Genomic DNA, 24963 nt, shown 5'->3' with positions numbered 1-24963 from the left:
GACCAGATGTGATAAGAAGAAAATTGACTCATTTTTACATGGTCAAGAAGATGTTGTTATCTTTTTGATATAAAAAAAGGTTGGGGATTTGCCTTTTTTTTAATAAAAAATACTGGAAGGTCCAAGCTTGAAAAGCTTTAATAATATTACTGACACAGGACTGTAATATGCTGTAATGTAATGAAACACATTTGATTTTGAGTCAAACAAATCACTTTAAGACCTGACTAATTTTTTAAATATGGAAGCTGTCAGAAATATTGTGACTTTTTGTAATATTGTGTCCTATGTGAAACATAATAGCATAGAGCAGGTACAATCACTCACATATAACTTCACTGAAGCATGTGGAAATAGTTACGCATACAAGAAGGCCTGAGACACAGAAGTGGTTCTGATATGATCTGAAGTGTGCCCAAGAGTCCTTGTTACTGCCCACATCCTTTGTGCAAGCAGTAATTTCAAATAGGGAATAGATTTGCACCGGTAGCTCAAGCCAACTGGCAGGCCGCACATGTTCTCTGAGCACCCACAGGAGATGAGGATTTTGGGGGACATCACTTGTGGATACAGAGCTATCAGCTACATCTGTATCCTGCAGTGTGGTGTATCACATGCTCTGAGGCCATATGCCTGCTCCAGGGGTCTCTTTTTCTGACCTGTCCGTCTGCAGCCACAAGGTCTCTGACGTTGCCTTTGATCCATATCCAGAATCCTTCCAGATTCCTGTCCACACCTCCTCACTCCTAGGATTTCTGTCAACTAAGTCTCCCATCCCACCTCACATTTCTAGTAGAGTTCATCAGCCTAAGCTCTGCTCTTTACAGCAAAAAATCTAAACTCTACTGCTGGTGTCTTGTAAGTAATTACAAGAATCCTTACTTTTTGGACAACATATGTTTGTCTCCAGTATATACTACAGGTCTTGCTGGAAACAATTCACCCAAAAAATCACGATTTGCTAATCAGAAACAAATGCATGTATTTCACTTTAAATTATTCAAAAATTCCTGTTTTTTTCTGTTACTCTAATGTCTGTATATGTTAACTAGGAAACAGAAAAAAGAGAAATTTACCTTTTCTATTGGATGTGAATAAATCTAGCATTTGATGGCTGGCAGTGATTTCCAATTTTATTAGCAAAAACTTCAGCAGGTGTGAGAAGCAATCACTCACTAACCAACAAAATCTTTTGGCATTCCTGCATTCTTAACTATTCCTAACTGGAACACATTCTAAGTGACAGTTAACAGACATATTAATTAAATCGGTGGGAACATTGTATTCTATTATTTTTGGGAAATACATATAGTTTTAATTCCACTATAGTGTCAAATCATATGGCTGTATCACGGTTAATTTGTAACTCTAAATTTGGTCCAGAATACCCTATGCTGTGTACCAGAAGGGATTATCAAAACATACACACAAAGAAGAGGCAGTTGTAATTCCAGAACATGCTACTACACCTTACAGACAAGAAATGCTACCCAGATATGGTGGTAGGAACTTTTAAGAGCACCTATGCATCAAATTGCTGTGGACACTAAAATTGAACTGTCCCTACTGCCATTGTAGGTCAGCTGCATGACATTATCTCATCTTCATTTTGCTCTAGACATATAGGTCACTTGGAGAAAAAGTGCAGTTGATTTATTTTAAGATTTTTTAATATACTGTGGATATTTAACAAGTAGGCCAAGAGTGATAATACAGAACTGTGTTCCCATTGTCATCTTCACACAAATTGTTTTATATGACTATTTTATTACACAAGGTGTTTAGAAATGGAACAACTCAACACTAAAACACAAGTAGATAACTAAATAGTTGAGCATGTAAATAAGCTGATTTTGAGGAATCCTTGTACTTTAATATCAGTCACTACAAGGTCAGGATTGAATGGTCCAATTCCCACTGAACAAAAGGATATTTTTTACTGTTTTCAGTGGCGTTCTGTTCAGTATTAGGAAACATTTTTATTAATGATACGCAATCCCAGACAGAACCCAACGTGCCTATCTCCAGCTGTATTCATTCTAAAACAGGAGTTAAAAGTTTAATGACAAAACATTAATATTTTACTCTTCTACAGTACTTAAAACCTGTGTATCTCAAAACGCACTGCACAGATTATTAAATTTAACCTCACATAAGATCATGCAGTGTTGCATTATAAGTACATAGAAATCATACAGTAAATAAGAAGGATCCTGAGTACAGTTTATATGATTCTGAAGAGATACATTTTAGAATCACTTACGCTTATCACCTCCCGTGAGTAAAATTGAAATACTGGCATTTTTCTTCAAGGCAAAATTTAAACAAATGGGGGGTATGAAAAAAATTCAGTGTAATAGTAAATGACTGACTGCCACCTGCTGTGCCTTAAGCTTCTTCTTTTGACAGATGAAATATCTTTGATCATAGATTAAATGAAATCTAAGAGATTTCTTCTCGTTAACAGAAAAACACACAACACAAAAATGAAGAATATTCTTCCCAGAAAGTGGAACAAGCAGTTATATTTCCTAATCATAATTTTAAAGAATTTTCACATATAGACACCTAAAAAAAAAAAATTCTGTTTTAATGGATTTCCTCAACTGTAAATTTTCCTAAATAACACATATACTGGAGTATAAATTAAAAGGGACAAATCTGAATTTTAGAGGTACGCATTTTTTCTTCTTCCTCCCCCGCTTACTTCTCCCACTGGATGACATCCTCACAGACCTGCTATTGCATATAAAAATTTGTAAAGAAGCCTTAGGAAAAAAATACTGTATTCTCCAGCAGAATTCAAAAAAATAACAAATTTCTGGCAACAGGAACAGTGTTTACTGTACTGCTGAAATAATATCATGTATTCAAGCTTAGAAAGAACTTAATTTCTTTTCCAGGTGTGAGGTCTAAAATCCACACTTGAAAATCTTCAATGATTGCAACTTAATAGCACAGCATGCACAAAATAGATTTCATTGGTTGCCAAGTGTTTCTTACTCTTGTTCGGTGTATTACGGCATTAGAATACAAAACATCACAGCAGATCAGGGAGACATAAATGTAATGTGCACTAAGTTTTTATAAATAAGCATAAATGTCTTTTAGCAATGCCACAAATACTAAGCGGAAAAGAAATACCTGAAAGGAGGGAACGGTATGGAATACAGACAATGCCTATAAACCTGGTGGAAAGAAAAGAAGAGATACTAGAAAAGAAGATATTAGTAAGTGTGAACAGCCTTCACCATCACACTCACCACATTCACAAAAATTAAGAGAATCCTTAGATGTAACATCTTATTTTTCTGGTCATGAAAGGAAAATGATTATACCAAATCAGTGGAGGAAAAATAATTAAAAAACCCCCCAATAATAACAATTATTATTATTGTTAACACGTTAAAATAATATAATAATAAAAACACTTGTTAATAATAATTATAATGATCTGTTAACTAAACCTTTCTACTGGAATGCATCATCTTCAGAGTTCCTATTCATCACTGCTATCTTAACTCATTCTTTGTTTAAGAAAAAAATTAGTAACATTAAGCAGGATTAACCTAATCCCTCAATATTTGCCTTTTCCAAAGAGTAAAAATAAAAAGTAGCAGTGAAGCTAGGGTAGGGATTTTAGTATACTTTAAAACAAGAGTCTAAACCTTTTTCAGTAACAACAGCTGAATGATAAAGATCTGTGGAGATTTATTATTACTACTGCAGTTGCATCTATGACTCGTATTGGTATAAAACAAATTATGGTAGTTAGTCCATAAATACATTAACAAAGGTAACTCCTGTCTCAAAGAGATCAAAGATTCACACTGGTAGAGGAATAAAACAACATATGAGAGAAGAGCCTAATATTCTACTATATTACAATGCTTGAATCAAACAAAAACAATCACTTTAGTTCAGTTATTCTTAGTGATACATCCTGATCCCAGCTGTGGAAGGGGGAAACGATCACAAAGAACATTTTTAGCAGAAATATAGCTGCAGTCTTGTAAATATCATCAGTATTCCAAACAAAATAATAAAACTATTTTTGAAATACTACCCTGTATACCTACTATAATCTTCCTGTTTAATTGTTAAGCTTTTCCTGAATTAAAATATGTTATCTCAAATGAAGAGTTATCAACTCAAACCCTTAAAAAACTTGAATAAATATCCTAAAATTAACTGAATATAGGAATCAAGATTTCCAAAACACTGCACATTGCTAAACAGGAATGTAGTAAAGGGAGAAATGTTTCACTCTGTTCCAATTTTACCTGTTCCAAATAATGTAATGACAGGTTGATATATTTGGCTTCTGTCAATAAGTGACCTCCAACTCCAGTCTTTGCAACACGCTCTGATCCAGCAAGGTCTACTAAGTGTAACTTGGAGCGTCGGATGGTTGCAGATCCAGGTTCCTTGCTGGAGATGTGAATGGTGAAAATGCAGTGAGATCGAGTTGAGGCTTCATTCATTGGTGTCTGCAATGAAAAGAAAGGAAGAGTTCTCAATGTTCATTTAATAAATACATTTAGCTTTATATAGCTCAATAATCTGGCAATTGAAATCACCTACCCATTTTTTTTGCTATTAAATCTGTAATAAATATGCAAGAAGAACCCAAAAGGATTTACCTGGCACTCATGTTCTGGCCAAATACTTGGATAACTTTGATCTGGACAAACTGTACTGCAAGCAACCTAGCAGCTATCCTTGTTCCAAGATAATCTAACTGTGAGGAATACTGGAAAAGGGCACCTTGATTGGAAGGAAGGTTACTCATTCCTGATCTCCAAGAACTTAGCAGTTTCCCCACTGGTAAGCCCTTTTTTATTCTTTTTTTTTTTTTTTTTTTTTTTTTTTTTTTTTTGGCTAGAGAGCTACCAGTATAACCAAGACTAGGACTTTCTACAAGGATTTAGACTTTCATATTTTCCTTACTTTGGCAAAACCAGTATCAGAATTTTATGTGGCATGGCAGTTTTCATAAAAGGTTTGGCTTTAAATATATTTATTTGGAATAGCTACTGCCATACTTAACAAGACACATAGAAATTCTTGGTCAATTTTTAGAGACGCCCAGCTTCAATATGACTTTAGTGGTGTTCCCAATATATTTGAAATGCAGAACAGAAAATTTTAAACGGTTCTCAGGTATTTAATTTTAGATTTCAAATGACCACATGCCACCACACATGCCCCTTTTCTTTCTTAAACAACATATAAAAAAACCTTTAAGCATCTAAAGCCTCTTTTGTTTAATTATATCAAGCTGTTGTTGGAAACTTCAAACTAAAATAATTCCTTATTATCCTTATTTTATAAATAGCTGAAGCTTTAGAATATATATGGAAATTATAGGTTTATTGTACAAAGAGTATTTTTATTTATAAACTATAACAAGTATGACCACATTGTTATCAAGACATAAATACTTGCAGAAAAATGGGGTAGTAATATAAATTAATAAATAAATATTATTGAGTTAGCAACTAAATCTATACTTACTTATAGTTGTTTAAAAAGATGATAAAAAAAATACTGGTTAAACTGTATACATTAATCTCTTGTCTATACTTTATTCCTCTGTTATGCTAGAGTAATTATTTATCTAGGCATACCTTGTGACTCACATCAGTTATACCAACATATTGGGTTTTTTTCCTGAGTCTGCTTTGGTATGAAACATTTTAGATATTAAAATAGCCTGTCCACTGCAGGTGTTGAAGGTGTTGTCTTGTAAATAAAGAAAGCACAGCTCTTAAAAGAAAGACTGCAAGTTGTATGTTCCTTTACCAGGAACACTATGAGCAGCTATACCTCTTGGGTGAATTGTCTCCCCTTCAATTTCCCAATATTTTTTCCAGTCTTAATAGTGCCAGAACAACTGAACTATTTTTGGGAACTGATCCAGCTCAAAGGAAAAAAAAAAAAAAAAGTCTGCAAACCATAGATATTTAACCTGGATCTGTTTCCCAATTCAGTCACAGCACAGCTGTAGAAAGCAGTTCTGCTAGAATAATTGAAAATGGCAGCATGTGAGCACATAGGTGGCATGCAGAAATATCACACACTTGTAGGTTGTGAAAATTCTGTAATGAAATTACAGCTTTAGCACTATTTTATTTTGGGCTGCTTTACTTAATAAAGCCAAGCTCAGTGAGAGGGACAAGAGTTTTGATCATAAGTTTATATAGATGAGGAACTTTAGAATAATATAGGCAAGCCACTGGCTCTGCTCAGCAGCCTGGTTTCTAAGGATCATTCCACAATCCTGTGAAATGAGCATCAGAGCATGAGTGCAGTCACATGCTATGCTGTCTTCAGATGCGAAGCTGAAGAAGTGAAGGGTCAGAGAGTTGTAGCACGGGAATGAAAATAAACAGGATCAGGGAAAGGTGTCAAGCTAAAAAATACTCCCAGACATATTTAAAATGCAGTTATACTAAGAAAAAGTTATATGCTGTTAAAATGTACTTTATTCAGCAATTCTGATTCCATGAATAATCAGAGCCAGCTTCACTTATTTTATTAGGAGAACCATAATTTTACTACTTGCAGCTCTAGGAAGCAGGTCTGAATATTTTATTTTTTCCAGCTCAGAAGCTACAACAGAATTAATATTTAAGGACATTCTCCTCAACAGAATTGATATTTGAGGACATTTTGAACTACAGTCATGTCATCGGTCACACTATACTGCAGACAAGTTTAAGCCAGATCGAATATCAGTACAGGTCTAGCAACGGAAGCACAAAGTAAAGGTTGCTATGAAAGAAGCAGAATAAATCTTCATACTTTAGAATAAGCATCCTTAAGCAAACTTAAGTTTCACTATGCAGCAAAACCTTATGTATTTCAAAATGTACTTTTAGTCACACCTGTTTAACCCCAACAGAGCCAGAAAAAACCCAAAAAATAAAGCACAAAAGAAAATAATTTCAGGACTCTGAGTTCCAAAAGCTCAGGCCAATATTTGGCCTATTAGGTCTTTACTATCCATAGCAATATGCTAGCCACAATTGGTTTTGCATGTTCCAAGCAGATTCTGCTGGACCGGTCTTTAGAAATTCTATTGCTTTTCTGTCCACAACATCTTTTTTCATGTAAAATGAGTGAAGCTGATTTGGAAGTAACTGGCTACAATCCCAAACTGCTATTTTTATAAAGTCCTTCTTCAGAGTAGAGCCATGCATTAATCAATACACCAATATGCCTTTTTACAATATGATTCTATCTCCACTTCGCAGTTCCCATATATAGGAAGCTCTATTAGAACTCTTTCAGGAAGCATAAAGCAATAAAAATTTAAACTCTTAAATGGGATGTGATCGTGAAATGTTAATTGCAGTCATAATCCCACACACTTTGCTACTTTTACCACACAAGTAGATGCAAAGCACACAGCAACAGAAATGACAACTTGTCAGCATCTTCAGTCCAAACGTGAGCCTTTTTGTGTTTGTTTGTTTGTTTGTTTGTTTTTTACCTTACATATGCAACTTCTGAGTATCAACATTCAGCTGTTCAGAAAGTTTGAAAACTGAAAACAAACAAAATTTTCTGGACAGTGTCTCAGAGCCTACTAAAAGGCTCCTTTAGTGGCTTTCAGAGTTCATTTTGGCTTTGTTAGCAGTATTCAAACCATATGTATATGAAATCATCCTCACGCTAATTTGATGAGAGGAAGGAAAAAAAAAAAAGAGGGGAGTGGCCTGGCTCTCTGCAGATGGTTGCTATTGTGAAAGTTATATATAGAACAACTGATGAGCTGCAGTTACTTACAAAGAAATAATTTTTTCCAGGAATTCTGTGACATCATAAACCACATAAGCAGACTTCAGATGCTTTGTGATATCACATGAACACTACAAAGGAATTAATGCCAGGTCATCTTTTGCTGCCCATTTGTGACATGGTAAAAGAGGAATTCAATAACATTTCTTTCAAGATCATGATTCAGTAAAGCACCAGTGTTTTGTTTGATCTTGGAAAATATGTACAAGAAATTTCAAGCCAAACAACCTAGTCTCCTTCTTCCCCAGGACCAGGATATATCTGCGTTTGCTGAAAACAAATAAACTGTATAGAAACTTTGTGACTTAAACCATTACATCTATTCAGACAAGAAGGTGGTTTCTACTTAAATGACAACCAGCAGCACAACCATATTGAAAGAAGCATCCGAGTCAGATACTTCTGTCAAGAAATACAAGGTCATGAAAGGTCCAAAAACTTGCTGGAGACTAAGTGATCTATCTTAATGTAATTGTTACCTATCTTAAATCAACAAAACACTGCAGGACTTCCTCCCTGTGCAAGAATTTATGTATATCTCAAATCCTAAATTTGAAGCTGCTATTATAAATGTTGTCTTCACTAAGAAGAATAGCCAGAAATAGGATGCTACTGGTCTAAATAGAGTTCTTAATAATTGAGGGCCTAAGAAGGAGAAAGTTTCTAAAATAGGAGAAAAACATATGAAAAGCTGTTTTAAAATCACCATTAGACTAATAGAAGCTGCTACTATCTGGAAAAATAACATGTTGATTATGGATGCCAAATACACTCAGACAAAGACAACACAGAAAAGAGTTCAGGACAGCTGGGACAAAAAGATTTCACAGGTAATAAATGCAGTCATTCAGCCTACATTGCAAACCATCTCCACTTGGCAGTTTACACAGTTCCAGTGGAATCTTTTCATTGAATCAAAATATTTAGACATCAGAAGAACATGATTTTCCTCTATGAGTGAATTAGTGACTAGCCAAGACATAAATGAAGAACGGCTGATTCTGAATGCTCCCATTTTTTTTGAGAGAATGTGTCAGTGAAAAGTTACAAAATTTTTTTTAAAGGAGGTTTTCTTTTTCTTCTTAAGCTTTTTTCACTTTTGAACTTCTTGAAGAAGGGCAAGGGAAAAGAGAAAAGCACTGATAGCATCCAAGGCTGATATCAAATTGATTTTCTCCAATCTCAAGCTACAATCAGATCGATACCTGTAGGAAGAAGTTATGAGAACTTCAGTCATTTCACATTTCAGATGGTAAGAAAAGAGCCATTGTGTCCTACAAGAATGATAATACAGCAATATAACTCTGTTTCTCTGGTTGAAACTCATCCTTAGAATATTCTGGTGTTTTCATATTGCTGGTTTATAGCACAGAACATCGTAAGCCTCTGTAAGGCTGAAGGAACAGAGATTCTTTGTTGAGAAACAGTGGATATATCTGTCTAATTAATATAAACTCCATCAGTTCCAACAGAACCATGCTATATGGAACGTATGCAAGTTGAAGAACAGGCGGTTCTTGCTTTTATATCTGGTGGATGAGGGAGACCTTGATATATCTTTAGTTTTCTTTCTGATTAATATGGTACAAGTAAGGGGGATCTTCAGGTGTACTTCGGTACACTCAATACAGTTGAAATTGCAAATTTATTTCAGTAAAAATATAAGGATCAGAGCAGTTGCAATCTGACACTTCCCTGACTTCTAAAAGCAATATTTTACCTTTCCATATTTATTACAAGTACAGTTTCACAGTTACACCATGGTAACTGAAGTAATTTTTAAAGTAATTAATATTCCCTGGTGAGGATATTATTAAACTGCACATTATAGAGTGTCTTTTATCCATATAAATCCCAAAGCACTTTAAGGACTATTCAAAGTAATACATAAGACCAGTGATTGTTTTACCACACACAGAAATGAAAGCACCTGTGCTGAAATGATGATGCCATTTGGTGCTAATGATACTATAGAACAGGTTTGTTAGAGTGGAAATAAATTAATAATTGACACCAATGAGCAACCTAGGAATGTAAAAGGTTGTAAGTCATTCTGGAATGCAACTCTAACATGGATAACATGCCTTCTTGGCAGAAGTGTCATTTAATCTCATATATTCACATATTCAAATCTTATTTTTCATATTTCATCCAAGAAAAAACACATTCAAACATTACCAATGGCTTTCTAAATATATTCAAGAGAATACTAATGGAAAATAAAACCAAATTCAAAGGGAATGAGTCCAATTCAGAGGTCACAAGTCAGTCCTCACAACTATCTTTAAATGTTTTAAAGTTTAATTCTTTCTTGAAATAGGCATATCTAAACGTTGCCAAAAGCTTACTACTTGCCCCATGTGTACTTCAAACATTTTAAATGATGGAACAAATACTGTGCAGTATGCACTGTCTTCCAAATTTAAACAATGGAGTATTATAGGCATAAAACCATGTAGTAAAACATTTCTTTCCTCATTAAAATTGAGTAATTTTTAATTAGAGGAAAAAAACCAGACATAGCAATTTCACATAAAGATTTTACAGTTCTGAAATTGATGCATGCCCTTAGGAGGCTACCGGGTCTACCTTATCCTGATATTTTAAGAGAAATTCTAAAAAAGTTCTAAGAATTCTCTAAATCACAGAGTTTCAGGCATATTATTTCAAAGGACAGTGATCACAATAGATTTCCATCACAAGAATTTAGAAAAGAACACTTCAGTTAAAGATACATTAATAGCATACCTATTAAAATAAACCGGTTTGTGAACACTACCTAAATGGCCAAACACTTATTTCTGTACATCAGCTTTTTTAGATGCTGCTGATACTACCTGTGTCATATGTGCAAATCAGACTTTGGAATCCTTCATTTGCATGTATTTGAGATACCTAAATAATAAAGTTGGCTTAAAAAAATAAAATATAAAAAATAAATTCAGATTTTGTTTTATAATCTGTAGCTGGGATTCCTCTGCATTCAAATGTAACAAGAAACTGTGTTTTATGGAAAAAAACCCCAACCAACCAACCAACCAAAAATATAGCCCATGAAGTTCGAAGAGCTGCCAACAAAAGAATTAGTTTTTTGGGTTTCTTCCCTGCCTATTTCTCCCTGGCAAAATATAAGAGACATAAACTTCTTATCTGGATTTTTACATCACAGAGTGTTTGTGCACAGATGTCTCCCGTCTTACAATTTCCACAACTTGTAGCACGTGTCAAAACTAGAGCAAAGGATTGGACCTACACTGACCTATAAACCAATCCTACACAAATTAGAATAGCTTCCTCTTTTTTTCCTTTCTCACGAGCTATATAGTTATGTGTGGGAAAGAAGTATTTGGTTATAAACATTCCTTTAGGTTCTGATATTTGATGAATGAATTAATGTAGCTGTCATGGCTTGAGCCTGGTCAGCAGCCAACCACCCTGCAGCCGCTCACTTGCCCTCCCTCCCAACCTGGGAATGGTGAAGGGAACTGGAGGGGTAAAGGGCAATTCGCAAGCTGAGGTAGAAATATTTTAATAAGGGTATTCAAAATAAAACAATGACAGCAATAGAAAATATAAACGGGCAATGCACAATGCAATTGCTCATCACCCACTGACCAATACTGATCCCATTCCTGGCTAGCGATCCCGAAATACCAAGATACCGCAATCGCAATCCTGGAAGCAAGAGAGAGCCCCCCTTCCCGACCACCTCTCCTCTTATATAGAGCATGACGTTACATGATATGGAATATTTCATTGGCCAATTTGGGTCTGGTGCTTTGGCCTTGCTCCCTCCCTGCTTCTTGCGCACGGGCAGAACATGGGGAGTCAGAGTCCTTGAAATCTCAGCAGCAGCTGAAAACATCAGAGTGCTATCAGCATTCTTCTCATACCAAACCCAATGCTGATTCTAAAACATAGCACTATTCTAGTTACTAAAAAGGAATATTAACTCTATTCCAGCCCAAACCAGGACAGTAGTCTATAGAATACTATTAATATTATGATCACTTTCTTTTTAGCACAGTCAGTGGTGAGGGCAAAATGTAGCCCTCAAATCACAAATTAGACTCCACTTAGTAGAGGCATTGCAGAAATCAAATTGTCATTCTTATTTTCAAACTGGTCCTGGAACTCTTCAAAGAAGGCTTATCTCAGGGGTAAAGCATTAGATTGCAATTTTATAAGCCACGGATTTCACATGTGATCCATGACAGTCATCCTAGTTTTTCTATAGACAAACTCCTCATCATTAAAAAAGATGAATCAAGCATTTATGTTCCTTTAGGTTTATTCATCTTGTGTCTTTTCCTTTAAAGTTTACTTAAATAGGGTCCAAATATTTTCTGAGGTCAGGAAGTGTTATTGTAATTCAATTAAGTTTTAAAAATATGCGTCTCTGGAGAAGAAGTTATGGTTCATGTCATCAAACCTCTTCCCTAGCCCTCTACATTAATCCCTCCTTTCTGCAAACACTATTCTCTCATTCTCATAAGTCATCATATAAAGTACCATAGTCACCTAAAGCCAAAAATGCCAAATGATAATGGGTGATGAATTCTGTAATGCCTAAGAGGAAGAAGCACTCAGTAAACTCACTGAACTCTACTGCAACATACCTGCTGCAATTGCAAAGGAACAGTGTAGGAGATAACTACATAAATAAAACTTCTACAATGAAATCCACCTCATTTGAAGTTTTTGGAATCATATTAGCAAGGAAAGTAAATATTGCTGCAATGGGTGGTAGTTATTCCAAGCAAGTATTATCTGCATTTTTTTAAGTCTTCTTCATTAAAGACCAACAAAACAATAACCTTATAGGTTTTACGTAACAAAAAACTCTTACTGTTGCAAAAGCAGCAAAAGTGGCAGTGGCATAGCATTTGCTAATGCAAGCCACTCAGATTAGTGAATTCTCCGTTACTGGGGTCCCACACTTTCTCATGTCTATTCTTATGTTTTCTAGCAAGTATTAGCATGTCCCAAATAAAAGTACCAAGTTGTAAATTAAAAAAAAGGTTAAGGATATTTTTCTTCACACAATGTAGTTAAGTCATGGAACTCCATGTCACATAAGATTTCATGATAAAAATATGCCAAGGTTCCAAAAGCATTTGGGAAAATTAATGTAAAGAAAAAATATGACAAAAGTTATTAGCTATAAATAGCTAAACACAAACTAATGAAGATCAGATTTTTTTTTTTTTTTAAAGTATCATTATTTACTTGGTTTATCTTTTACTCTTTATATATTTGCTATTGGCCATTGTTCAAAACAGGAAACTGGAGCAGACATATCTTTGGTCTGACCCATTAAGAATATTCTTATAGTTTTACCAAGCATTACTTCATCTTGACCTTTAATGACTTACCATCCTCGTTAGTCCTGCTATTTGTTCATGACTTTCAGTGTTTGGGATACATTTTCTCTTCAGGCAACATTTTCCAAATATGTAACACAATTGCCCTTTACAATTGCTGATTTATGATCCTGTCAGCCAGCACCACACCATTCTTTAAATATTCTTTCTCATTTTCATACCCAGTTCCTCTAAACTGATCAGAGATTTCCTGAAGATCTTTTTCCATGTAATGGACTTTCTTTTCCTGTTTTCCTTACCATCTATCATGATAGGTTTTCAGGCTTCTGAACTCAATGTCATCTTCATGTCTCCTCTATTACGCCTTCTAAAGTTCTTCTCTAAATTGTATCATTTTTTCCATTTCGATATCAAACAGTTCCTTGCTTCAATATTCATATTTACTAACAGCCCTTAAGTACAGCTCAATTATCTCTTGCCTTAACGTCTTTCTGTCTCTCAGTATGTCACTGCTGAAATAGTCTCCCTTGAGAAAGGCAGAACAAATAATTTTTTTGCCTATTTGCATTTTGTAATCAAAGGCTTCTTCCCCTGTGCCCAGGTATACATGATCAGCCAGTAGGAACAGAGAGGTACTTGACTATTTTATATACTTTAAATGTCTTTCTTGTCATTGATTTATTATATAACTTTGTGGTCTGAGGAAGAAAATCCACAAATTTCTAAAATAGAATTAGCTGTGTTATAGCAAAGACACATTGACCATACTTACACTACACAATACACTTTTAATACTTACATTCCATTTCCAAATATGAAGATAAGGAAAAAAAACCCCTACAGATTTTGGATATGGAAACATTTAATTTGAATTTTCCAGAATCAGTAAAAATGCCCTTGTCTTTGCATATTGGTAAATATTTATTTTGAATGTGTTTTGCACTACCATTTGGTTTTTTACACATAACACTACATGTTTATGCAATAAGAAGAAAATTGAAGGGACTGCAAACTCTTACAGTAACTACTTCAAAGGCAATTTAGTACTTCTGCAGGAATATTTGACAATGTTTTGTAAGGTCATGTTTTCTGATCTTTAACTGTGTATGTATGATGATACATGTGACATTCAAAAGTCAGTCTATGGTTTATGAGAAAATATTTTTTTTCTTACTTATTTTAATTGCAGTAAGTTATGACATCAACAATGACCAATCAGATTCACTAAGGAAAAACAGAAAGCACTTCGCAAAGTGAAAGCTATCACCAGAGAAATGCCTATTTAATTCCACTGTGGAAATACACTCAGAAAGAAGATACTTACTCATTTATCTCCAAGGACTTCTAAAATATGCATCTTATATGGAGAAGTTTATTGCCATTTTAACTCTGGTGGTGGTATGTAAGGTTTGTAGCAGCAGTTCTCACCTCAGCAATCATTCTGTTGGTGTCTCCCAAGAAGAGTAGGTTTAAGGCTTCCTCTTCATTGGTTGCTTGCTGAAGAGACAAGTTTTTCAGATGAATGTTCTGATCAGGGTCTTCCATTATTGTCACTTTTCTACATGGAAAAAACACAAAACAAAATTAATATTGGAATTGTTGTAAGGTGATTTTTTCCTCCATATTTGCATTTTTATTGCATCTAAAAGGTGATATCTAAAACCTAAACCCGATCATAATAAAAGAACTGAAACCATGAAGAGTAAACAATGCACATTAAAGGAAGTGCTGATTTGTTTTATACTCTCTGTCACCTCCTTTTTATTCCTTTATTACAAACTTCCACAAATAAAAAGAATATATAAAATCTTTAACTATTAGAGAAATCCTGGGGAATTTTTTTTTTATGAGATATGGTAAGAACTCATGAGCAAGAGGTTAGATGAGTCATCACAAACAATTAATAAGTAGGGGTTTGTTTGCCATTACCACAGCTATTGAAGAACAAATGATACATAAATCATACTATAATCTTGATGAACAAGTAGGCATGGAGTATTTCAGAATCCACACATCTGTAGCCAACATGTTTCTAACAACTTTTCATTTGTCAAGATTATTTCTCTACTAATTCTTCTCAAATGGTAATAACTACAAATGTAAGTAATGCCCTTCTTAAATTAAATTCAAGCAAACACAAAGATTTTATTTATTTCCACTGAGGTTAGAAATTTTCTTAGTTGTACTTCTTCAAGCCCTGAAGTTCACAAAAAGAAAGTTAGATGGAAGTAGCAAGGATACAGCAAAAGCTCCAGGATAGCTACTAAATATTACTAAAACTCCTTTTCACTTCTTTTAATAAAATTTTTTTCTTTTGATCAGTTTACTGACAGTTAAATTTAGTTGGCTTTACTGAGTAGCCACTAGGGTCTCCTCAGTTAGGACATTCTATAGTATCCATTATGGTAGTCAAATAGTTGCATTACTGGATTTGGAAAACTCCCAGAGTGAAGACTGTTAAAATTGAAGTATACTAATTCTGAGCATGAATGACATGTCCTTCAGAGTGAATTACATGTTCTGAGACAACTTAAAACAAGAAAATTACAACTTTTTTAAAAGTTAGAAGTTTTTTTTTCTCCTGTAAATAGACATAATAATTTATATATATATTATACATATATGTATATGTATGTGTGCATACAGATTTTTTTTTTTTTTTTCATATTCTTGAAGGTTAACCACAAGAGGGAGTATGGGGCTTGAGTTTTTATCTCTAGATAGTTCTTGCATGCTAATTACTCCAAGCTGCTTCAAAACCACACAGGTTAGGTTTTGTTCTGTTTTGCTTGTCTTTTTTACCCCGACTGAATCAAATCGAGCAGCTAAGAAGCATTCCATAGTATTACTCTTAAGTATTAGGGAAATAGTTCACCCTCTGATGGTCAAAATATTGGAATGGATATACAGAAATAATATGAACACATTGCAATACACTCAGTATTTTCAAGAAGCAAATACTTGTAAAAGTACACATAATTTTTCTTTAGTAGTCATAACAATTGTTTTTCCAAGTATAATTTCCTCTCACTTATAGCCTTATTTTTGTGCAGTAGGGTAACACAGCATTAGGACAGTCATGAAACTCTGCTTCCCCCATTCAGAGCATAAAATCAAAAGCATAATTCTGCTCTCACATAATAGTATTTTGGTAATGTCAAGTTGTATTATGTCCACAATTCTATCTCTGTGCATCACACGCTAAAGCCCAGAGTGGTTCTGATTACAGTATGATGCTTTGACTAATTTTAATATTTTGAAATTACATAGTAAGCATCATCTGCCTCTTTATAATTTAGGAAAACAATTTTATTCTGCTCTGCACATTTGGCACAGTATTTAAACTTTTAAGGATCTTTTCAGACTATATTTTGATCAATGGTTATAATTTCCAGACAATGAAGATATTAGTTTGGATGAAAAGTTCTGGAGGATTATTATATCGGAAAGGAGACAGTGGGGACATCACAAACCAGTGACAGCCTCTTATACAGTGGCCTTGCAGCTATTAGGAAGATTTCCAGATGGAAATCTAAATTTGCATATCTCAAGAGGCATCTGTCAAAACCTCCTCAGAAAGACATGTTCCAAAATGACAACAAAATGATGTATTTTATGGTGCTATAAAACTACTGTATAATATGATTATAGATTTCTATAGAACATTATATTAGTGAAATCTTTAAATTTCATATCCCTAACTTGGATATTGGAGTGGAAAAGCATTGTTGGGTTATCCATAATGACTGAAAGAAGGCAGAGACAAGGTTTTGTTTTCTTTCTAAACAAAGAATCTTTTCCATTTAGCTTAATGGATGGAATTTGTAGCTGACTAGGAAACCTGTAGGATGGGATCAGCCTTTTTTATACTGTTATTAACTTGGGCCCTTTCCTGCATCCGTTGAGCTGACATTAATGCATGAGTGCCTTACACACTGAATGATTTCATTTATGAAATTCCTGTTACTGTCAAACAATTAAGTTAAAGCTTCCTTTGATTAATTAACACCATCTCATTTATTTGTGGAATGTAAAATAAAAAAAAAAAAAGGTAAAATATTTTAGAAAACAAATTACAATTTTAAAATTCAAGTTTCCTATGATTATACCTGTCTCTAGGGCTTAGAACTGAAGAAATCTACAATAATCTAAAAAACTTTATTAACATTTAATAATTAATCATAATGATGTAAACAAATAATATATGAGGATACATATCTTCTATGATAATACATTAGCAGAATATAGTGATACTACTTCAGCACAAGGAGGAGACAATAGAGCCAATAATAAATTTAGGAGAAGGGTAAAAGAGAAAAGCAACAAGCATGCACCTTGGAGTCTGTCCAGAAGAACAGAATAAACTAATGAATAACTATAGCTAATCTTTGTGTAAAGTTGCAAGGAGCTTTAGGTTTCAAGACAGAATGACCAAGATCATAATTCTATATATCATCTCAAAAAATGTATCTTTCAGAAGTCTAGCTCCCTGAATACCACATAGGAGGACAAAGTGAACGCTGATTCAAGAGGCAAGGTTACAAAGTTATACAGTCACCAGCACAGCTTTCAGTAGCAGAGATCTGATTTTCCATTCAAGTATAGACCTAGGGCATAATCTCCTTAGCTTGTGAGACATGACAGGACTATAAGATGAGTAAGTATTGGTGCAGGCTGTTCACCTGATACGTCACAATGTGACAGGAAATCCTTCCCACTGTCTCCAACGTATTCTACATGAGACAAGAAAAACGCAGCTTGCGTGCTCTACACTTTATGGTCATAGGAGTGGACTGATACTGAGAGACTGTTGCACACGTAGGAGTATAGTGATCTACCTAACAGTTAGGCTGAGCAGGAGCAGCCTGTGCTGTGCTGCTCGCAGAGCTTGCCGTTCAGGCCTGGGCTGTGCTGTGCTGCACAGACCCTTGGCTGCAGGATACATTCAGCCAGGTCATTATAACAGAAGTGCCAGCAGGCAGCTCCCACCTGGCCATCACACCACCTGCGTGGCCTTGCCTTTATCAAAAACTGCCACAAGAAGTTCTCCTGAAGGCACCTGTTAGAAATTGAGGTGTTTTCTTGTAAGGAAATTATATAATAGCTCTAATGACCAAAAGGGAGAGCTCCTCTCCATGGGCAGGAGCTGCGCTGCTCTGTGCAGCGAGCCCTGGGAAAATCCCTTCAGGCTCCATCTGATGCTGCACGAACACAGGGTGCCCAGCAGCTGATGGGATGTAAGGTTTACCTGCCACCTACAGTCCTCTTTCTAGTCTTTATGATTAAAGCAGTTACTTTACTAAGCCATGTGTTGACAGTCTTAGTGAGACCTGTAAAGAGCCCTGCAACAGCTCTCTCTCCTACCTCACTCCACTGTGAAGAACAAGGAGTCAGAACTGAAACAATGACATTGGTGGTTCATGTACAAACAAAACATGTAAGATCTGTTAGAATTTGCAGACAACTGCAATAATCTCAAAAAAAAAAAAGTTTATTAAATACTGCTTTGATATTCAAAAGTAAAGTTGAACAGGACAGCAATAATCTGAACTGAATTAATTTACTCATTCAATGCCTTTAGAAAAATCACCTCAGAAAAGTTTCACTGACTTCTTCCTCCTGGTTTTCAGGAAACATATCAATATAAAATCTAGATGGGAGTAAACAATATACAGTGTATGCTGAAGTTATTGTGCACATTTAAAGTGTAATTTGTTTGAACTGTAATGAACAAAACATAATCTTTGAGGAAACTACTAGAAATGTTTTCATCTGTCTCATCATCAACTAACAGGAAAGCTTTATTTTATAAACCTTTGTATTCTCCTAATCTTTAGTATTCAATAGTCACTCACTGAACACGCTTCATTTTCACAGTCGTAGAATGATTTGGGTTGGAAGGGACATTAAAAAACATTCAGTTCCAACCCCCCTGCCATGGGCAGGGTCACCTTCCCCCAGCCCAGGGTGCTCCCAGCCCCGTCCAACCTGGCCTTGAACCCTCCCAGGGAGGGGGCAGCCACAGCTGCTCTGGGCAACCTGTTCCAGTGTCTCACCACTCGCACAGTAAAGAATCTTCTCCTTAATCTTATCTAAATCTACCCTCTTTCAGTTTAAAGCCATTACCCCTTGTCCTATCACTACACCCCCTGATAATGAGTCTGGCCCCATCTTTCTTGTAGGCCCCCTTAGAGTACTGGAAGGCTGCTAGAAGGTGTCCCCAGAGCCTTCTATTCTCGAGGCTGAACAACCCCAACTCTCTCAGCCTGTCTCCATAGAAGATGTGCTCCAGCCCACTGATCACCTTTGTGGCCTCCTCTGGACCCACTCAAGCAGGCCTATGACCTTCTTATGTTGAGGGCCCCAGAGCTGGACCCAGCACTGCAGGTGGGCTCTCACGAGAGCGGAGCAGAGGGGGAGAATTCCCCCCCCTCGACCTGCTGGCCACACTTCTCTTGATGCAGCCCAGGGCACGGTTGGCTTTCTGGGCTGCGAGCGCACATTGCTGGCTTATAGTCAGTTTTCCATCCACTAATACCCCCAAGTCCTTCTCCGCAGGGCTGCTCTCAATGCACTCATTTGCCCTTAGTGAAGCCATGTTGGGTGTCACCAATCACCTCCTTATTTTCAATGTGCCCTAGCACAGTTTCCAGGAAGACCTGCTCCATGATTTGAAAGAATGCATTTTATATGAATGCATTTTAAAGAAAGTATTTCACTTTAAAAGAATGGGTTAATATTATCTGCAATAGAGATTTAAAAATACTGGCAATTCTCAGAACACTGAAAATATACTTCTATATATGGGGATGAAGAGGGGAAGAGAGAGAGTATCTGTACAGATATATGAACTACATTCACACATTTGTCAGGAATTTCTTTCCAGAAAAGTAGTGAATTTTAGTGAGAGCCTCTTCCCTTCTCTTCTGACAGATATTAATGAAATGATTAGGAAGTATGAATACGAAAATGTAATAGTCTACAGAATATATGGACTGGCTACACACAAAACCTTGGCATCAGCAGCTGAGATGCCAATTCTAATCATGCAATGATTAGATATAATGGGCAATTCTAAAAATTTTGATTATTCCTTTTTCTTTAAACATCTGATACAATTTTAATGTCTCATTTTTCAAGTAGTATCAACAAGTCTGTTGTGTGCTTTTCATAACTTCTATTACCTGAATGCCATCACTCTGTTTATACCTTCCATTAAACTCATAACGTAAAGTCATTAACATAGTTTGCTAGGCAGAAGTACATATATTTGATTCAAATTGCAACGCCTTCTTTTGAAGGAATACGGATAAAAATGCTGTTCCAAAACAATCTGAATATTTTACAAGGCTAACTGATCTTTTGCTTACTTTTCTAAAATGACACATTTCTTCAATGCTTTTCTTGTCCATCTTACATACTTCTGAGAATATCAGCGCAGACTGCTATTATTTACCCAAGCATAGAAAACCCACATTTGGCTTTGTATGATGCTTAAAACCTTGATGATTCACTGTGGAGTCCAAGAGGAAATTGTGCATAATATGATGCTTTTGAAGTATAAAAAAAAATGTAAGTTCTTTAATATTCTCATTAAATACATACTTTCAAACAAACTTGAGACAGTTAGATTACTCTGTATTTTGTTTATTACCACTAAAATGTTAAAAGGTCTTAAGTATATAAAATTCTTAGAAAAATGAAACATATATTAGGTAATAGACACCTGATATATTTTAAAATATGTGAGTCCTATTTATTTATTTGTAACTACTAATTATTTTGTCATCTATAAAATTTAACTAAGTAGTTAAAATACAATTAATCATGCAACTAACCTTTCCTGCAATTTGTACACCCTTTTTAGCTCAGAATGACACTACATTTTTATATTTTGAATCTCCAAATTCCTATCTTAAAAAAATAAACAAAAAATATTTTTGTAATTAAATACTTTTATACAATGCTAAATATAAGTAATGGAGGTATAGTTTTAGTGTATAGTCCATATTTTTTTGAGAAATAATGTACTGGAAACAATAATGAACATGTACAGTAAAACCATTAAGATAGTTACTTTGAAGAGAAAAAATTATTTTTCTCTAAAACCTATCCTGCAATACTATACACTACATAAGTTGACAGGTAATCATGATTATCCCAGTGTGCTTTATCCCTAATTCACAACCAAATTATCTGTCAACTTTTACTTTTTAAAAATAGACTAATACATAACAAGGAGTTTTTCTTTAGCTTATTTGAACCACCATATATAAACCAATTTGGAGATTCTAAAATTCATGATTGTTAGTAAACATTTAGAACTTAGTTTTAAAAAGTGACATATTTTCCAGAGCATATGACCCCCAAAAAACTATATCAAATAAAATTGCAATTAAATTAATCAAATTCAATTTAGTTCAATTGAATAAATCCATTTAATAAAATGAATAAATGGAATGAGTTCAAATAAAATATTGCAAATAAATTAAGAAATGACATTAATAATTTAATAAATCTAAATAACAATAGCGTTAACTTTAGTAAGATGAATAAAAGTGTAACAGAGTATTTTTTCCATATAACTGCAAAAAAAATCTGCACCTCCAAAAATGGGCACAAAAATTATTCTCCAAATTAGTCTCTAATTTAAGATTTTTCTCTGCATAGCACAGGAAGCTATGATAATAAACCAAATTAAATTCCTAAACTTCACTATGAAAAACATCAGTAAATAAATATAGTCCTTATAGCACCTATGTGTCATAAAGTGATAAAATTTAGTTCCATGTTACAGATGAAAAAAGGGAAACAATGAGATCAACTTCCAGCCCAGTCTCATACTTTGAGTTTGTCCACTGCCTTCCTTATCTCTAAACTAGCTTATTTCATAAAGATCAATCTTGCAAGTTTTTTGTAGATATGTCCTAGAAACCACGCATTGTGTAGAAAACTAAAGCTACATTTTAAAACAACTTGAAAGATTTTATTTTTATATAAATAAAAAAGGTTTGATATGTTAATAACATAATTATCTATTTTGAGATAAAATTCTATTGATTTTCCGTTATTGCTCCATTGGAAGCTTCCAGTACATTTCCTGCTCTTTTATCAACAGTGACTTACTTGTTATTTACATCTTTCAGTCACCATCATGTTTAGTGAGAAAGTTTATGGTTTCCATCATTATTTTAAGGCATTTTCAATTCCAAGCATTCAACAACTCACGTATACATATCTACTGTTTGCTGAGCTATTTAAAGACTAACACAGTCTATAAACTATTTTTTTCAGAAGCAGCTTAGAAATTAGGATTTGGATTTCCTATAAATTATAAGATCTTTAACTTCACCAGGCTTTTAAATTCATGACCTACAAATCTTTATTTACTACCCTTCTCCAAGTACTAGTAGGCGCTAGTGTCTCATCAATAAGAACTATTATAACAATCACAGATTCTGAAGTAAATATATTGTCCTTTGGAGTTCCTCGAGGCCCCTTCTATCTGCTACTTACCGTATTTCATAATTGCTTATTCTAGAAAAATAATTATCCTTGAAGGAAAAGGTCCAAGAAGAAGCAGGGAGTTTTTCTCCCTACTGTTGCAATGTAATACTGCCTGTTACATATGTCTCTGCCATACACACACACACACACGTATATATACACCATATAAAGAGACAGGCTGTCACAAGAAAAACAAGTATACTTTCTCTTTTGTTTTCAGTGGCTGCAATAGATCTCTTCTGCATAATATCAGTACAAATTTTTAATACTTTCACCTTCGGTTACTCCCATCTAGTTTTCCTAGCCTCTATACATACAAAATAAGAGGAAATGTAGACAGTGTTGATAAAATTAAGAAAACAAAGTATTTTAAGTTAATAAACACTGAGATTAGTAGCAGAGTTTCAAAATGTCCCCAAACAATGCACTGGACACGTGAAAATTATTTCTGTTGTTCTTTTTGATGATTTTCTGTAGTTTTATCACTTACGGCAAATCTTCCAATCTGGAGGCCTCATGTCTTGATTCCAGCAGATCATAACCACATTCATTGTAGATTTCTAAGTAGGAAATATGAGTTGTATACACTTTACTGCTGTCCTGGATAAGAAAAGAAAATAAAAAAATAGAAAAAAGAAGAGCTATAAAGAGAAGTCGGTGCTAGATCAGAAGACAAACTAATCACTACAGCTTTTATGTTGCTTCCTCACTATGTCTCTTTTTCTTTTCCTGGGTATGGTTTACATTTTTCAATCGTGATACTTTTATATTTTCTGTTACCCTATGTATAAAGGCTCAAGAAGAAAAAGGAAAAAACAACAAACCCCCCCCAACCAAAATACACACACACAAAAAGCCGCAAAAGAGAAATCCCCCAAAATCCCAACATGTCCATGAGCTTAGTCTGAGTTTTTTAATTGGTTCCTTATATCTAGAAAAGTCTGTATACACTTAGAACATGGCAGTCTGCTTACAGCACCATGCAACATTTTATTTTTCACTTCTATGACAAAAACATAATGTTTTTATAAAGAGATAAACCCTCATATTATGGGTAGAAAGACTATGCTTAAAAAAAAAAAAAAAGGAACAACAACAACAAAATAAATCAAATAATTACCTGATTTAGAAACATCAGTGACATACTGCTTTCCATTCTCTTTACCATAACATTTAAGCACTGTATATGATGTTGGCTGCTCTCTGTAATCCTCATTTTTTTGTATAACACATTGCCAAAATGTAACTTAATACAACTGGGTTTTGCAGACATAATTTTCTCCTGTCCCAAAACCAAATCCAAACAACATAAACCTCAAAATAATGGGCTATGATTTCCAAAATAAAGGGAAATTAGTCACTTCTTTTCAGCCGATGAAGCCACAGTAAAAGCAATCATATCACACTCACAGTAGCAGTTTAACAATCCAATCCACTAGAGTTGCTTTGCAAAATATTTTGAGATATGAACTTTTCATTATATTTGAAGAGTTATTTCCCATCATTTTTTTTACTGATAACGAGAGTTCACTAATTCAAGGGACACCATTTAAAAAGATACATTGTAGATGGATGGGAAAAACGTAGTAAGGAACTGTTCAAACAGGAAGCTGTGGAAATAGAATTTCTGATGAATAAATTAAAAGGAAATGTTATTAAAAACAAAAGGCTTGATTTGCTTCTCATTTGGGGTAAAAAGTTTTGTTTCCTTGGTTTCAAATTGCACTGTCTCAGCACAAGTAAGATCTTAAAAAGTCTTGTATTTTGCGTCCCTCAATTGACTTCCTCCTGCTCCATCCTACTCAGGGGTAGGAGACAGACAACTCTTCTCCATTATGTCAGCACTTTCCAAAGCACAGTTGTAGATAAAAAGAAATGAAACAAGGGAAAGGTATGAAAAGAAAGGCAGGTGGAAAGTTGAAACACCAAGAAGAGATGCTTTAAGATGCACCAAGAAAGAGAATGTATGAAACAAATGCAAATATTTGGAATCAGACAGACGGAAATATCCCTATAAGCATAGCTAAGTAGAGCTTTTGATCCAAAACCCAGTCTGAAAATGGAAACTCAAACATTTTTATTTTTGTAGAAACTATGTGCTGGGAAGATGGCAAATAAACTAGTCATTTTTCATCCTATGTTGTTTTTATTACATAATTAGAACTAGAAAAGAATGTTGGTGTGTTGACACTGTATGTTGCTGGCAATTGCAATATCAGCCTGTTCACTGTCCACAATAGAAGTCCTCCGTGGGGTCCTGTGAGGGCAGCAGAAGGTCTAAGGCAACATGATCACATTTTTTTTTTTTTTTTTTTTCATTTCCATT

General features: G+C 34.6%; 1 protein-coding gene across 3 annotated transcripts in view; it reads right to left on the bottom strand.

Moving 5' to 3' along the window:
- Positions 1–24963, bottom strand: part of KIF6 (kinesin family member 6) — a 172698-nt gene that overhangs the window by 121569 nt on the left and 26166 nt on the right. For all 3 annotated transcript variants that reach the window (XM_042789304.1, XM_042789305.1, XM_042789303.1), the window contains exons 5-7: positions 23128–23237; positions 14559–14688; positions 4284–4490 (exon numbers count right to left, since the gene is read on the bottom strand). In XM_042789304.1, the coding sequence (XP_042645238.1) occupies positions 4284–4490; positions 14559–14688; positions 23128–23237 (447 nt within the window). The remainder of the gene's footprint in view (positions 1–4283; positions 4491–14558; positions 14689–23127; positions 23238–24963) is intronic.

Source organism: Tyto alba, unplaced genomic scaffold (assembly GCF_018691265.1).
Source record: "Tyto alba isolate M040663 unplaced genomic scaffold, T.alba_DEE_v4.0 Super-Scaffold_16, whole genome shotgun sequence".
Classification (NCBI taxonomy): domain Eukaryota; kingdom Metazoa; phylum Chordata; class Aves; order Strigiformes; family Tytonidae; genus Tyto; species Tyto alba.
This window is presented reverse-complemented; position numbering and strand designations above follow the sequence as displayed.